General features: G+C 32.4%; 3 protein-coding genes across 5 annotated transcripts in view; 1 reads left to right on the top strand and 2 right to left on the bottom strand.

Annotated features, from left to right (window-relative positions):
* The window catches only part of LOC119081530 (NADPH oxidase 5), a 57,735-nt gene extending 49,825 nt beyond the window's left edge, over window positions 1–7,910 (bottom strand). For all 3 annotated transcript variants that reach the window (XM_037190533.1, XM_037190531.1, XM_037190530.1), the window contains exon 1: window positions 6,874–7,910. In XM_037190533.1, coding sequence (XP_037046428.1) covers window positions 6,874–7,605 — 732 coding nt within the window. In that variant the 5' untranslated portion in view covers window positions 7,606–7,910. The remainder of the gene's footprint in view (window positions 1–6,873) is intronic.
* On the top strand, window positions 793–1,679 carry LOC119081533 (peptidoglycan-recognition protein SC2-like). Its single transcript, XM_037190535.1, has 3 exons — window positions 793–944; window positions 1,008–1,122; window positions 1,183–1,679. Exons 1-3 carry the CDS (start codon window positions 839–841, stop codon window positions 1,580–1,582), a joined length of 621 nt encoding a protein of 206 aa, XP_037046430.1. The 5' UTR covers window positions 793–838; the 3' UTR covers window positions 1,583–1,679.
* A 6,758-nt stretch (window positions 7,911–14,668) lies between the features above and the next one.
* Window positions 14,669–15,502, bottom strand: LOC119081535 (pheromone-binding protein-related protein 6-like). Its single transcript, XM_037190537.1, has 4 exons — window positions 15,342–15,502; window positions 15,211–15,286; window positions 14,856–15,121; window positions 14,669–14,787 (listed from the first exon to the last, which is right to left on the bottom strand). The coding sequence occupies exons 1-4, from the start codon at window positions 15,417–15,419 to the stop codon at window positions 14,770–14,772; spliced, it is 438 nt and encodes a 145-aa protein (XP_037046432.1). The 5' UTR covers window positions 15,420–15,502; the 3' UTR covers window positions 14,669–14,769.

Below are 15,502 nucleotides of genomic sequence, written 5' to 3' on the forward strand. Positions count from 1 at the left end.
GACCACGACGACAAAAACAAATGACAATCTCTGACCAATGTGGTCTTATATAGCAAAATGTATGGTCAAAGAATTTGAAGTAGAAGATTTGAAATCAATTGATTAAATCTACTTTGAATGAAAGAAGTACTAGACCCGAAAATAATACTGCTGACGTGCTTGTCGTTTGTGACGGGTTAGCAAGTATTTGTACCCATATTCTATAGTCCTCTCGAAAAATAAAGTTTCTTTTTATCAGTCTTAATCGATTTTCGATACACGGAAATCTTGAAAAAAAAAACTTCAAACTGACGCTACAGTACTTAAGCGATTTTTCTCGTTTTCAAACTTAGATCTACAATTTCATTATCAGTCAGAAAAGTTTGGATAAGATATGCTGAAGTTATCGCAAACAAAAGCCTGCAGAGGACGAATGGAAATTTTTAGTGTCTCGAAGTGCCAAAAATATGTAATCACTGCTTACAAAGCAAGCTATTTGTGGCAAGCTAAGTAAAAAAAAAACCTATTACGGTAACTGTATTTTTTATATGTGTACGCCACGCCACATACAACCAAAAATTTTCATTGATTTTTTTTATAACTTCTTTTATCAGTCGATAATCGACAATCTTATATACCGTTAATAATTTGCCCTGCCCCCTGCATATGAGAAAATTTTTATCGCTGTACTCCACTTAATCAATTATAATCAATGTTTAAGAAGAGAAGCAGAAGATTTTTAATATCGAACAAATGGACAACGATAAGATTTATAAATCAATTTGACGCATTTTTGCACCCATTTCGCAGAATTTAGTTTATCTAATCACTCAGAAAATTGATAAATTCACTCTTATAAATGTCCGTGGTCATAGTCAAAATACCAGATTCAATAACAATGTTGCGTCAAGTGATCTTTTGTTCGTTGGTTATCCTCTCCGCATTCTACGGAGCAGAAGCACAAAGTAAGTTGAAAATTATATCTTTAACAAAATGAGGAGGATTTTTATTAAATTTAATCCCAAAAGACTGCCCAAGAATTGTAACGAGAGCACAATGGGGTTCCAGAACAACAAGTCGTTCTCAATTGCCAATCCGACCAGCTCCATTCGCTGTCATTCATCACACAGCTGGATCAGCTTGGTAATGCCCACCATAGCCCTATCATTATGAACTTGTTTTTCAAATTCAATATCCTTATAGTGCTACTGAAGCTGCATGTGCTACACAAATGAGAAACATTCAAAACTTCCACATGAACACCAATGGATGGGCCGATATCGGCTACAATTTCTGCGTTGGCAATGACGGTAATGCATATGAAGGACGTGGTTGGGGTTTCCAAGGTGCTCACGCTCCACCATATAACAATCAATCCGTCGGAATTTGCTTCTTCGGTACATTCACCTCAGCATTACCAACCGTTGCCGCTCGCAATGCAGCTCGTTTATTGATTACATGCGGTGTTTCATTGGGTCATCTTCGTGCAGCTTATTGGGTCATTGGTCATAGACAAGCATCCGCCACTGAATGTCCTGGAACTGCTCTCTTCAATGATGTAAGAAATTGGCCAAGATTCAATGCCAATCCCAGCCCAGTATAAATGACCATCATCAGTGCTACAGTCCTTTTTCAATGAAGTTATCGTAATGTCTTTATTGACAACTTGTATGAATAAATGAGTAATTTTTTAAAATCAACTATGTTTTCAATGATTTGTCGGCAGCTGAAGGAAATTTCACATCACTTCAATGCTTTTGGTAAATTTTGGTCATTACAATTCCTTCGAGTCGCTGTAGAGAAATATAAGACCTTTTTAACAGACAGCAGCATATTACCAGTGTAATTATCTAATCTATGAGCTCTTTTGATTTTTTGTAGATTGATAGAAAATCATTCACTTCATTTGTTTTAACACACATTTCGCTATATAAGATCATTAGCTATTCATCATCGTTTGATTGTCTGGTCTCTTTCGGTAACAAATGAATTTATGATTGACATGGAAAATATTGTTTTATTTTTTGGACTGGGTGCAGACAGATACAGACACGGTGCTAATAAACCATTACAAGTAGTCAGAAACATCACGCGACTTTTTAATAAATTTTATTAATTTCATATGCTACCAATAGTTATTGAACACGACTCGATATATCAACGCACTTTAAAACAAGTAATTTTTAGTGGCAAGGAGTTAACTAAAACTGGATTTGTCCTACACTATAAATTTTACAGAGTAATATTAAGCGACAGTGCCACGATAATAGCATTTTACAAAGCATAGCCAAGGAAATAATGATTATAATGAACTTCTTCACAAAAAGATCAGCTTTTAACTAAAAGAAAATGTTGCTAGATTTTGCATTGGCTAAGTAGAAAAGTATAAAGACCGGAGGTACTTAATGAATTTCATGTTTATGTTAATCTGTTATGATATGGAATTTTTAATTAAGAAATACGGTGCTATCTGAACAGAGACTCCGTGCAAGCCTTATAGACAGGTTTTTGTAAGTTGGTAATTAATTTCAATTATAATAAATGTGGTTCGTTTTCTGAAACCGTCACAAAGTGCTGAATGCAAGATAAGCCTATCCGTTGAAACAATATACGCTCACAGTTTTATGTACGCAATGACATTATAGTCAAGTCACACATAGAAAACTTGAGAGCATTTTTTTTTATTTAATATTTTTTATATGTTACCTGATCTTTAATTACTATAGTTACTTTAATTGCACCGTACTGATGTCTTCTTCATGTTATTAATTTCTGGTAAGAGATTTATGAATCTCTTAAATAAATTTAATGAAAATTCGTCTGGTAAGAATTTCCTTTTTATAATGTTACCATTGCAATATTAATGCACGATGCACGACTTAATATTGCATTTTGAATTTATTTTCAATTTGCGTTATCGCTTTGACATGCAAAATTTAATGCTTTTATTGCGTGCATTAATATTTCATTGAAATAAGAATAAAGAAATTTATTGGATTTGCAATGGAATCTGGATATATTTTTTTGCTATTAATTCGTGTAATTAATATTATGTTGGTTGCACGTATACGAAAAGATCGAAACGTACATAGGAGTGCAGAGAGCCTGTGTAAGGTATTAGTCTCGAAGCAACTTTTCTTTTTAAACGAATATTTCAACCTGAGTCCAGAAACAAGCCATTTCGTAAGTACTTTTACCTTTTAGAAACAGCACATCGCAATCAATTAAATCTAATAGTTCTTTAGTTCAGTGTATTGTCAAGTTGTACAATATCTATTACCTCATTCGTAACATATGATTAGACGTTTCTGAAAGGAAAACCTCAGACAATACATCTCGAATAGCATCAAAAAGAATGTTACTCTCTGCTCGCCTAAAATCATTTTCAATAAAATGCCAACAAACATTGCATCATTTGTTAAACCACTTTTTCGACAGCTCACCGACGGAACATGATCATTGTTGTCTACCACCCGCACAATGAAATGATACCTTCGAGCAAATAATACTGAATAAGCTTTTATTTAAAAAAAAAAAACTGACACCTCAATTTAAGCGACACCTTAATTTAAGAGATTAAAAAAAAATATTACTCGCGATAGCATGACATATCAATCATTTCGGTTTGTAGCAATTTTCAACGGTCTTACAGTCACACTTTTTTCATCATTAATCCAATTATGAGAATAGACCCATTGTAACTGCCACAATGGATTTAAATTTTTTGGTATTTTTTTGTGTGTATTGTTGATAGAGTGTACAGTCTCATGTCTTGTTTTTTCTTCTTCTCTGAATCTAAGATATCTCTCGTTGCGTCTATTATAAAGTTTGTATTAAAATAATAAGTTTAACCGGTTCTTCATTTTGCCCATTGAAATTGTCTAAGGTGGTCTCACCTTTTATTGGGAAATGATGAAAAATATTTATATTAATCACATATTATATGTACGTTGTAATTCGGCTAGCAGCGAGTCAATAGAGCAATGTTTAAATTGTGGAGATTGGAACTAAGCCGATAAATATTTATTTATATTTTCAGTAATATCATACTGTGATAATATCGGCCATTTATATTTTACATTTTTTGTTTGCTCTTAATTTTTAGAGCTTTTTTCCTTCGGTTTTTTTCTGCTTATAAATGATCATCATGGATTGGTTTTTTAAGTTAATCTTAAATTAATTTGACAATTATTCAGTATGACTTTGTTACTTTTGCACCCAGTTCTACTATGTATGCAAATACCGGTGAAATACAATAGGTTGTCTTAGTCGGATAAAATTTGATTGGAGTGAAATTGGAGTTGCAGTTTCGACAAGGGTGGGTTTAGAATCAAGCGAATTTTCAGTTTGTCAGCAAAAGCAAAAAGAGTTAAAAAAAAAATTACACTGGTGGAAAGTGAATATAAACATATTTTCAGGTTGCTGTTCAAGGTGGTTTTCATTTTATGTTTTAGTCAGGGCCTAATATTTGTCAAACAAATTGTCAAAGTTTCACAAAAATTGACAAAGTTTCACAAATTTTAACAAAACAGGTTTACAAATATTAGGCCCTGGTTTTAGTATTTCGATGCAGGTCGCAAGTGTGTATCCCAACAAAACATCCGAAAATTACATTCAACGAAATTTTTGTACGCGAAAAAAAAAGTTTTGAAAATAATTGTTTGCTGCAAAAATACTTATAGTTGTGACATAGTATTGACTAGGGATAAAAAGATGAAAAGTAGAGTTTTCGTGTGAGTTTTGTTGATCCGGGCCTAGCCGAGGTCAATAAACACACGAAAACTAGACTTTTCATTTTTATCCCGAGTTATGTAATGGATTTTACATGCTGAGGGCGACGAAAGAAGTGCTTGAAACACGGAAAGTAGGGTTTTCGACGTATGTAAAATATGTAAAATAAATTTATATTTGCCGCAGACTGTTCAGAACGCATTCCCTTGAAATGGGCGAAATCCTGACATTTTGCTAAACCCCAAATGTCAGCCCTTCCAAGTGAATGTGTTTTATTTTTTGTGACAATTATATTTAATCATTTGTGACAAATTATTTCAAAATATATTTGTGGCAAATAATTAAATATATTGTATATTGGTGACACATTTATTTATTCGATATCAATTTTTTACACTTGGTATTGAATATTTACCCTTTTTTTTCGTGTAGAAACAATTTCAAGACACAACAACTCCTAAATCAGAAATCAATTCGATATTCAATTTTCCGCGATTGTATTCATATACCTACGTTTCAGTCGGAGATAGCAATAGCGGTTGGAGCATATGGAAAATATAAATGCAAAAAATTCAACTAATTCAATTACTGCGTTGAAACCTTTGTTTATTCGACTTTACCTTACTTTTGTCCAAATATGCAAGGTTGAATAAAATGATTGAATATGTCTAAACCAGACTAAGACGCTTTAAAGATATCAGATCTGTAAAACGACTAGTCCGAAACAAGTATCTTCATCATTTGACTTTCTCCAGTGAATAAAATGCTCACACCACAAACATTTCACAGTCTTTTTTGAAATTGTTTACTACGACATTCCCAAGAATTTGAGCCAATTTAAACAATAATCGAATAAATTCCTTTGTGCCACCGAGAATTGAAATACGACGGATTTCAATATCGATAACTAGATTGAAATGTCCAAAATTAAAACACCCGTTTTCATGGCTTATTACAACACTCAAACCAGGGTTGAAATGAAATTCGTATGAGTTATTACAGCATTCGTTTTAAAAAATGCAAAGCAACGTGATCGATCAAATTCGAAGAGTGATTGTTTACAATGAAAATTCTGAATTTTTGTGCATTTGTCTATTTCAATTCTCGGTTGGCACAAAGCATGATGTGTTACACGTATTGTAATGAGATTTTTTTAGCACACGACCCAATTTTCCTTACTCGCTCCGCTTGTAAGGAAAACTTGGGTCTAGTGCTGAAAAAATCAACATTACAATACTTGTAACACAACATACTATTATCGATTTAAAATTTCGACAACCCAATACAATTACCAAAATTAATTCAAAATTTATATCTTCTCTGTTAGCAGAAAACGTTTTCAGAAAAATATATTTCAAAAGGCTTTCTTTAGCTACAGGGAGAGAGAAGTGAAATTTGACATGTCCACAAAAAGCTGGTTGAACAACTAAAAATCTAGATTTTTATTTTCTTAATTTTGGTTAGGTACTCGCTCGAAAATCTATATTTTCATTTGTTAAACAAATTTTTTGTGGAATCATTTACAAACTGCAACAACTACTAAAACAGAAAACATGTCGAATTTCACTGTATGATCTACCTATACGAATGATTATATGATATAAAGTAACCGAAAATTCGAAAATTTGGCATCAATGAAATCGCGTAAGTTGTTGAATTTGTTACACAATTTCAAATTGCGTTTGGAAGGTAGTAATCCTCGAACCATCGTGCACTCCAATAGTAACAAAAAATTAATTAAACTCCACCAGAAACACGCATTTTTAAGACCATGGAGCGAACGTATAAAATTTACTATGATGGGTTCATCGGTGTTCAATGCCTTAAAGAAAATTTGAATTCTAAAAAAAACATTGAAATGTAGATCTCGACCCGACGCCGAGATCTAAAAACAACAGCAACAATGTAAATATTTCTACCTACATCATAATTATTTAAATAGTTTGAAGAGCAAAATGATGAGGAAAAAAATCCGATTACATGTTAAGCTCTTGAATAATAAAAAAAATGGTAAACCAGTTATTAATAATATTTTTTACTTCTAATTTAATAAGAGGTTTAAGTTGTCGAACCACTTAAATCCCTGTGTTCCCTACTGAATTTTTTTTAAATGTTTGATTGAACACATATCGTATATTTCAAAACACTACGAACAAAACCTACCTCATCCAAAAATAGCTTTTGAAATCCTTCGCGTGTATGTTTTCCTTCACCAAATAAAGCACTGCATTCCGATATCAGAAGCCACCGTTTCTTATCACGCCTCACTTCCAATTCCATGAAACTACAATTGTTCTCATCATCTTTTCGGAAACTTTTATTTTTCATCTGAAAACGGTCACCACTTTTTTCACTTTCCACTGGTTTCACATTATCGGATTGAACACTTGATTTATTAGAATCATCAACATGGATCACCTCACTAGCCTCAACAATATTCGAGTTATCCGATGAATTTTCGTTTGGACTTTTCAAAATCGATGCTGGTAGGCTATCACTTTTGTCCGAATGAATCGAAAGTTTTCGTTGATTGGGGAACATTGCCGTCGATGGCAGGGTCGAAATTTTGTGCACATCATCAACCTCGTCTGCACATTTCACAGGCAAATTTTCACTTTCCGTTTTACTGTGCAAATCGGTCATGTATTTACTTTTCTGTTGCATAGCATATTCGATTGGTGAAAGAATTTTCTCATTTTCGATTAGCACTTGATCGCACACCGTATTCGTACCGGGCAGCTCATCCGAAAAGGACACCTTTTTCGGAGTTTTGATCGGACTGAGATCGGATGGATCACTCATTTTTCTGTCACAATTTACATAATCCAGAAGATCTGGCTGAACATCACTACATGATCGACGGCGATCACATGTTTTTCCGTCGTTTTTAGACATTTTTTTTGCTCGAAAAACTAAAAGATTTTTGGCTTGAATTATTCAAAGACCATTTTCGCTAAAAAATGTAAAAATCTTTTTTTTTTAAACAAACGGTTTTAGTTTTTCAAATAAATTTCTATTTACAATGCTAAAGAAAAGGTTTTCACTTTGATTTTCGTTTGACCTAATTCCGTGTCGCGTATATGATTCACCTAGGTCAGTTCAAACTGATCGTATAAATAAAATCAAATTACAACAGAACAAAAAATAATTCTTTTATCCCGTTTGGAAGTAACGCGAGCAAAATCTCAAACTATACTGGTTACATGTACCACAGACACTTGTTTAATTCTCTTGTGTCTGGCTGTTGTTCACATCTTTATTGGTATAGCGATTTTTTTCTTCTCGGATTTTTTGCAAAGTGAAAGAAAAACCAATCAAATCACCTATGGGGACTTAAATAAAATTCATAAAATACACATATTGGTGAGGTGGGTACGTGTGCCTATATGTAACATTAGAGTCGGTATATGTTAGTCGTTCATTGGGTACATATACATTATTTTTTTACCACAGAGGAATAATATTCCATATATCAACAGATTTAACAGCTTGGTGGTAAGAGAAGTGGAATGTAGCCATACGTGAGTATCTATGGTTTTAAAAATGAGTTATCATAAAAGTAATCTTTTTTTTATTTTGTTGTTAGACCGTATTAATTTATGCTGTCTGTGAATGAAAATTAAAGAAAAAAAAAATATTTGAAGGCAATGAACAGTTCTTATAGCAGAGAGCTTTGTGTTATTCAACCTGAAGGTGACATTCTTGTCAATCGTGTTTATTTGCTCATATTAGGGTCCTATAGCTAAGATTAAGTGTGTGTATGTGGTTTTTTATTTGAATTTACGAAGCGTTTATGCAATATTGAATCTTAATATCAAACGATTATTTCTTAGAAAATTTAATATTGAAGAGAGCTGTTGACTTTTAACACTAGCAGGACAGAAAAAATTGGAATAAATCAGAATAATTTTTGCTAATCTATGATTGCAACTGTATGATTATTGCTACCAAGTATAGCATTTCGAAGTTTATGTTCTCTGGTACAACAACGGTCATTCAACTCAATTAAAAAGTTTGATAAAATATTGTCAAGATGTTGTGAAAACTGTTGCAGAGACGTTGACTTCGTCGAGAGGTACTAAAAAAAATTCTAAAAAATTTTGGATGTTCTAAAAAAGTAAAGCTAACTTTCTCAAATCTGTATGCAAAATTTATGCTAACTCCCCATCTCTTCAAAATAAGTACCTCGGTATCAATTTCAAACTGCACTTTAAGCCAACGCCAAGATTCATAGAATGTGTAACGTCCTTGACTATTTTGTTCTAAATTGTTCTCCGTGGTTCTAAATTTCTACTTTGACGAGTGGTGACGTAAGGGGAGGCTGTATTTCAACTCGTAAAAATGAAAACTAAACCTTTCGAGCCTTTTCGAACCTTTTCTGGTCGGTGGGAGATTATCTTGCTGTGGACTCCAGGTCCAAACTTGGGTCTCTGAACTGTTCAGAACAGGTGATGCGCTATAAAATCTGAGCATCACAGCAGGGGCTATTTAGTTGAATTTTCAGCAAATTTTGGCGAATTTGGAGAATTTGACGAATTTTGGCGAATTTTGACGAATTTTGGCGAATTTTGACGAATTTTGGCGATTTTTTGTGAATTTATACATGATTTTAAGAAATTTCAAAGAATCTTAGAACTTAGTTACATATTTTTGGCCAAGACATTCCAGAAATGTATTTTTAACCGGGAAGCCATGATGGCTTTTTTTTGGAAAAACGATGAAAAATGTCCTAATTTTGTGGATTTTACATATATTTGTGAATTTGGTAGATTCTTGCATATTTTTGTTATGCTATATCACAAAACTAGCAAAATATTTCAAAAAACATAAATTTGGAAGAAAATTTTCAAAATTTGAATTTTTTAATTTGGGAGAATTTCGGCGAATTTCGACGAATTTTGGCGAATTTTGGCGAATTTCGGCAAATTAATTCAACTTAATAGCGCCTGCATCACAGTGAAGTTTTTGAAAAGATTCTAATCTATAAAAGAATTTATTAGAACAAAATCTCAAATATTGTAACTAATTTCAACTAATTGTTAGTTTTTATCAATTTGCAGTTATACAAGAAGCATTCTCAAGTGCAACAAACGACACACACATAGTATATGCAGCTAATATATTTGTAAACAAATTAATTACAATTTTAACTCAAACTATTTTTTTCCGGAGTGTTTATTACATTATTTTCTTATCTTTTCTTTTCACATATAAAATTAGTTACCATTGAGTTTTCGAGTATTCGAACGGATTTGATTTTTTTAGGATATACTTCACTACTGTTATGTACTTGGGTTTCCTTATTTCCTCTTATCAATTGTTCTAAATGAAAATTAGTCAGATATGCATTTCCGATGTAGGTTATTCAAGCAACAAATTAATGTATGATCAAAACCACAGTCAAATATGCAAAAAAAAGAATCTTAAAATTATAATAAAAATGTGAGTTATACCTCGAAGTGAGTATACTGAGCAGAAACGATTTTTTATTTATGAATTTTCACAATTTTAAATTAATTGACTGCCATAATTAAAGACGTGATTGTGTTCATTTTTCGCTGATTTGCATATTTGTCAGTTGTTTATGAATTTGCATATTTTCGCGTGTAAGATATTAACTAGATGGTTGGCTGTTGTAGTTAATGTTGTTAAAAAAAATAAGTTTTTAAAAATCTTTTTCAACTTGATTTATACCGTCGTGTGTTTTGAGTAAAAATTTAAATTAAATTTATTTAATCATAAAATAACGTTAATAGCCGACAAGATTTATGCAACATTATTTATCACATTCAGCCATTTATACTTTCTTCATAATTCATTATTGAATTGTATGATCGTAAGTACAAAGAATAGGTTAGTCACCTGACTGGTGTCACAGACGAACATTTACTTACGAAATTCATCTACCCACCTAGAAAAGTAAGAAACAAAGGCATCTATAGGCTAGCATTATTTACAGCACTATATAGTTGTTTAGATCCATTTCTTCTAAACAATGTTTGGAGTTTTTTTCAAACCAGTTTGTGGTGATTAATTGTATTTTAATTTTTTCAATTACATTGCATAAAAAATTGAAAATTTAAATATTGAGTAGAAACTAGAAACTGTACCAACTTGAGTCACGCAGATCAGTTTGGAACATTTTGTCTCGATTTACAAGTAATAGGCCCCAATCATTATTTTGTCACCAGTTAATTTCAATCCATTTATATATCCTGAAAATATTTTTATATGCCTTTACTGTAGAGTAAAAACATCGTCTGGGACAGTCTAATACGCTTGTATGGGATGACAAATTTGTTTCGTCCCATGTACTGTTTTAACGTATCAGACTTGTCTCTGTGGTCACTGTGGATAATGACCAAAAAAAGTGCACATATGCATGTGTACCTTGTTGTATTGCGTTTGTTGGTTTCTTTCGTTCATGAATCATGGTACTGAAAAGAAGAATTCCAAATTCTAAAAATTACTACATTTTTGAATGCTTAAATTTAGGGATTTTGTTAAAATTTTAGGAATTTAATGGAGTTTTACCTAAACCAAGGCTTTGGTTTATAGGTATATATGAAACAGTCCCAATCCTAGATCGCATTTCTATTTTTGGCCAATCAAGTTGAATATTTAATTATATTGATCGAACAAAAGGTAACCGAAATTACCACTACGTTAGGTCGATAACTCTTCATGAGCGGTTGTATTTAGATCCACTTAAGGTAAATATAATTATTTTCGTTTATTATACCACCCAAATCATGCAACATGCTATAAGAGCTGTAACAATTTTTATAGCAAATTTCGAACACTCAAATACCAAACTACAAAAGACATTAACACAATGTATAAGATACAACCATACAATGGCAAAATGTTGTCAATCATGTTCCTGTCCAAAACGATGAATAAATATTAATTAAAAATGCTTTAAATTAGAACCGAATACCTCATAACATATAAGGTTCGATTCGCAAAAATATTTTTTTCCAAAAAGACATGCCATAAATGACCTGAGAGATATTTATGTTTTAATTATGTTGAATGGTACAAACTATCAATGGAAAAATTGCCGAGTCGGTTGTTTTATGGAATGGTATATTATTGTTGTGATTTGTGAATGTGCTTTTTTTTGTTTCAGTAAGATGTGTTTGTTCGAACACACGAAGGTGAATTTAACGTTTCGGATACAATTCTTTTTCTTTTAAATTGAAATTCCAATCAAAATACTCACGTAATTGTTAGTGATATATGGGGCTAAGAAAATGAGCCGACAGAAATGATCGCCAACATATGGCTTCACATAAAGAAATTCTTTGTGGAAAGTATCAGTTGCACTCGTATCCTCGTTTCTCAGTATTTCTCAGTAAACAATAAATATAAACTACACTTCCACCGATTCGACATCGTTGTAAATCGTTAAAACATCACTCGATATAATACGAAATGGGTGGACTTGGATGCTGTTGCAGATATAATTAAAACTGTGAAGGATTCGTAAATAACCTCACATTATCGAGCGTGCCTCAAGCAGAAGCTATTACCGTGTCCGAAAACAGCATTAAGTTATGAACGTCATAAATACAATTTCTTACATCACCAGATATATCCGTGCGTGTATTTCAATAAAACTTTCAACATTTCCTTTAAAAAACGATTTAAGAAACAAAAATCCAAAAATGTATATCTATAACACCGCTGACCATCTTAAATATACCAGTGAAATTATGAGGTTATTAGATCGAATTGATAAGAATATAAATATATGCGACTGGCATCGGTACTTCAATGTTGACTAACTTAAAGAAAACTGCAGAAAAGTCCATTAAATTTTATGGTTTATCACATAAAATTATAATGAGTTCCGATCCTGAGTGTGTACCTCAGTTCAATTAGTTTCTTATCTTCGGCACATACGAACCAGAAAAAAAAATTAAACCAAAAAATTTCTCAGTGGGCATAAATTCAATATCACAAGCTTCGTTCGGCTTTTTTTTATTCTGTTTATTAAAATTATGCAAAAGCATTTTTATTATATCGTCCGTGGTATAAAATATTATAAACCACCCATATTAAATAAAATTATCAGTGCAGCAAATCGGAAATTTGAAAATTTATTACCGATTTTTATGTTTATGTGAGAACATACGGCAATATAATACATATGAATTTGGAAAGGCAGTATCAGACGAATTCAATGCAATTTATACAATTTTTTTTTTTGATTCGAATATATAAATAAAATGAATAAAAACATAAAAATCGAATTCGCAAAAAAGCTTTTGAGTACGTCGCAAACGTTATGACCATTTTTATAACTTATTTACGACACAAAGTCAATTGCTATTGCAATATTTATTACGTTCATAATACAGAACCCGTACCCACGGTATCCACACATAAATGTGGTCTTTATGGTTCCATTATGCTGATAATTTATCATTTTATTTACTGCAAAGTGAAAAAAGTAATTGGTTGATTACTGCCGATGCCCGATGGTAAAAACTCATTTATGGTCTAACAGTCCAATGTCTATCTTACTTTTTTTTATTTACTTATTTAACTGAGCACACAAACTCCAATGAAATCTGACACTATGGTGATGATCACGAATAATGTTCAAATAACGCCGAGTCTGATTTTTTTTTTCTGGTGTGAATTCTTTAAGGTATATCTTCAAATTTCAGCATACGATGAAAGGTCGCCATATGTGTTCTTGTTTGATAAAAAAAAATCAATTTTTTTCTTATTTATTTTCATTTAGTAAGCGGCGTTAGATCGAAGAATTGGTTATGATCGTGTAAAGCGCACGATTTCTACATTTATTTTGAAGTGTACCTCACGGAATTTATGATTAAGATCTTTCATATAATGTCATAGTTGTGCGGCTCGGGTATCGTGTAAATAGTTTCGTTAATCGTACTATACATGGCTAATCTGAGCATTAATATTTTAGCGTTTTGAAAGGGAATTAATTAATTACCAAACATTGCAGTTAAATTGGAGGACGGATGAAAATAATATAAGAGATAAAAATGGTTCAACAGATAATTGTAATTGAACTGTAGTTGAGAATTGGAATAGTTGAACAGGTTCTCTTCGATACATTTACAATATTTACGATAAAATAGAATCGAATAGACCGTAATATATTAAGGGGTACAAATTGACTTATGTTTCGAAATATGTATTCAATCGTTTATTGTAGATTCAGAGATGTTTCACCGGAGGCATATCCTTTTCAGCTTCTTGCATCACTTACTCCGGTTCCGGTACTGTAATCGTGACAGTCATTATCTTTATCTTTTTATATCAGAGAGTACAATTTGTCAATACTTGCAACAATAAGTCTGATATTACTAAAGAATGTTATCTGGCTCGATACTCTACCACTTCTTATCTTCCATCGGGTTTTTCGACATGATTCATAACATCTCAAGTGAGTTTCTCGAATTTGTGGTTTGGGCTTGACACAGTAGAACTTAACCTGCTACAGACCGCAAACATATGACCAGTTTCATTATCAGATCTATTACTTCCATCCACCAAGTAATTGTCCTTGTGCAAAAGGAAATTTTTCTTAGACAAAATGCTGCGTAAAATTATAGTACAGTCCAAGGTCCAATTACCTGTGTAAGAAAAAATGACACCGTTCGCGAAAAATGATCTGGACGCATCCACTTTCGAGAAAGAGAATTTTGTCAACAACATTTCACTCCCAATCATATGGGATAACTGTAAACCTCCCAATATTGTTAAGGGAGCGCATTTAGACAAGCTACAGGACTAATAATGTTATTAAAACGAGTCATACACCTGGTTATCATCGTTTTATTATGGTGAAAGTGTCACTGTCACTATTACATTTATTTATATAACTTATCATGTTTACCGGAGTGCAAACTCTGGTTATGAATGTCTCAGATTTTCTGATGTATTGTTAAATCAAATTCACTCTTTTTTTTGGATTAATCAACACTTTATTCAATAAATGGTATTGAAAGTACTACAAAATGAATCAAATAATGTCATTCCGGTGAAATCTGCAATAACTAAATCATTCTGCTTTTAAATAAGGAAATAATGCTGAAAATAAATAGTAAAACCGTTAGCAATGGCAAAATGATCAAGCAATATATTTAATCAATTGAAACCTTTGGATCTGCCGTTTTCCAGCATTTGTGGTACCAGAATGCCCTATCACACTGTGTTTCCCCTTCAGGTTTTAAGCACTTCTTGCCCATTGCTAGGGCAATAGCTTCGACTTCCGGTCCTAACATTTCGACACCTTCAGCCAATTTTTCTAAATGTAGTTCACCATTATCGTCAACCACGTGTCCCTCGTGGAATACACAGTTCATGTAGCATTTCAGTTTTTCATCTTCATGAATTTCCTCATCACTGAACTTTTTAATAGCCTCTGTACATATGAAGAAAACACTTAATTATATAAATGAACTGTTCACATTGCAAAGAACTCGAACAAAGTGCAGCCAAAGAAAACGTTACCTTCAGTTACACCAATTTTAGAGACACACTTATCGTGGATCGGTTTTAAAAATTTTATAAGCTCTGGCGGTGGCCACTAAAAATGAGATAAATTAGGACTCCGCCAAATTTGTACGAAAAAATTAGATTACTTTGTCATCACGTCTGGGTGCCTGACATGATGCGAATCCGACACAACAAAATACCAAAGCCAACAATTTCAATTCCATAGTCACTGTATCACTTGTTGATTCGTAATGTTTCCAAAATGAGTATTAATAGTCTGTATTTATAGGAAGAGTGACCGAATGAA

The sequence above is a fragment of the Bradysia coprophila genome, unplaced genomic scaffold (assembly GCF_014529535.1).
Source record: "Bradysia coprophila strain Holo2 unplaced genomic scaffold, BU_Bcop_v1 contig_358, whole genome shotgun sequence".
Lineage (NCBI taxonomy): Eukaryota > Metazoa > Arthropoda > Insecta > Diptera > Sciaridae > Bradysia > Bradysia coprophila.

Coding starts and splice junctions, on each gene's coding strand:
- LOC119081533 (XM_037190535.1), top strand. CDS start 839: ATGTCCGTGGTCATAGTCAAAATACCAGATTCAATAACAATGTTGCGT. Junction 945..1,007: donor CTACGGAGCAGAAGCACAAA/GTAAGTTGAAAA, acceptor TAATCCCAAAAG/ACTGCCCAAGAATTGTAACG. Junction 1,123..1,182: donor CACACAGCTGGATCAGCTTG/GTAATGCCCACC, acceptor ATATCCTTATAG/TGCTACTGAAGCTGCATGTG.
- LOC119081535 (XM_037190537.1), bottom strand. CDS start 15,419: ATGGAATTGAAATTGTTGGCTTTGGTATTTTGTTGTGTCGGATTCGCA. Junction 15,287..15,341: donor CACCCAGACGTGATGACAAA/GTAATCTAATTT, acceptor TCTCATTTTTAG/TGGCCACCGCCAGAGCTTAT. Junction 15,122..15,210: donor TAAAATTGGTGTAACTGAAG/GTAACGTTTTCT, acceptor TCATATGTACAG/AGGCTATTAAAAAGTTCAGT.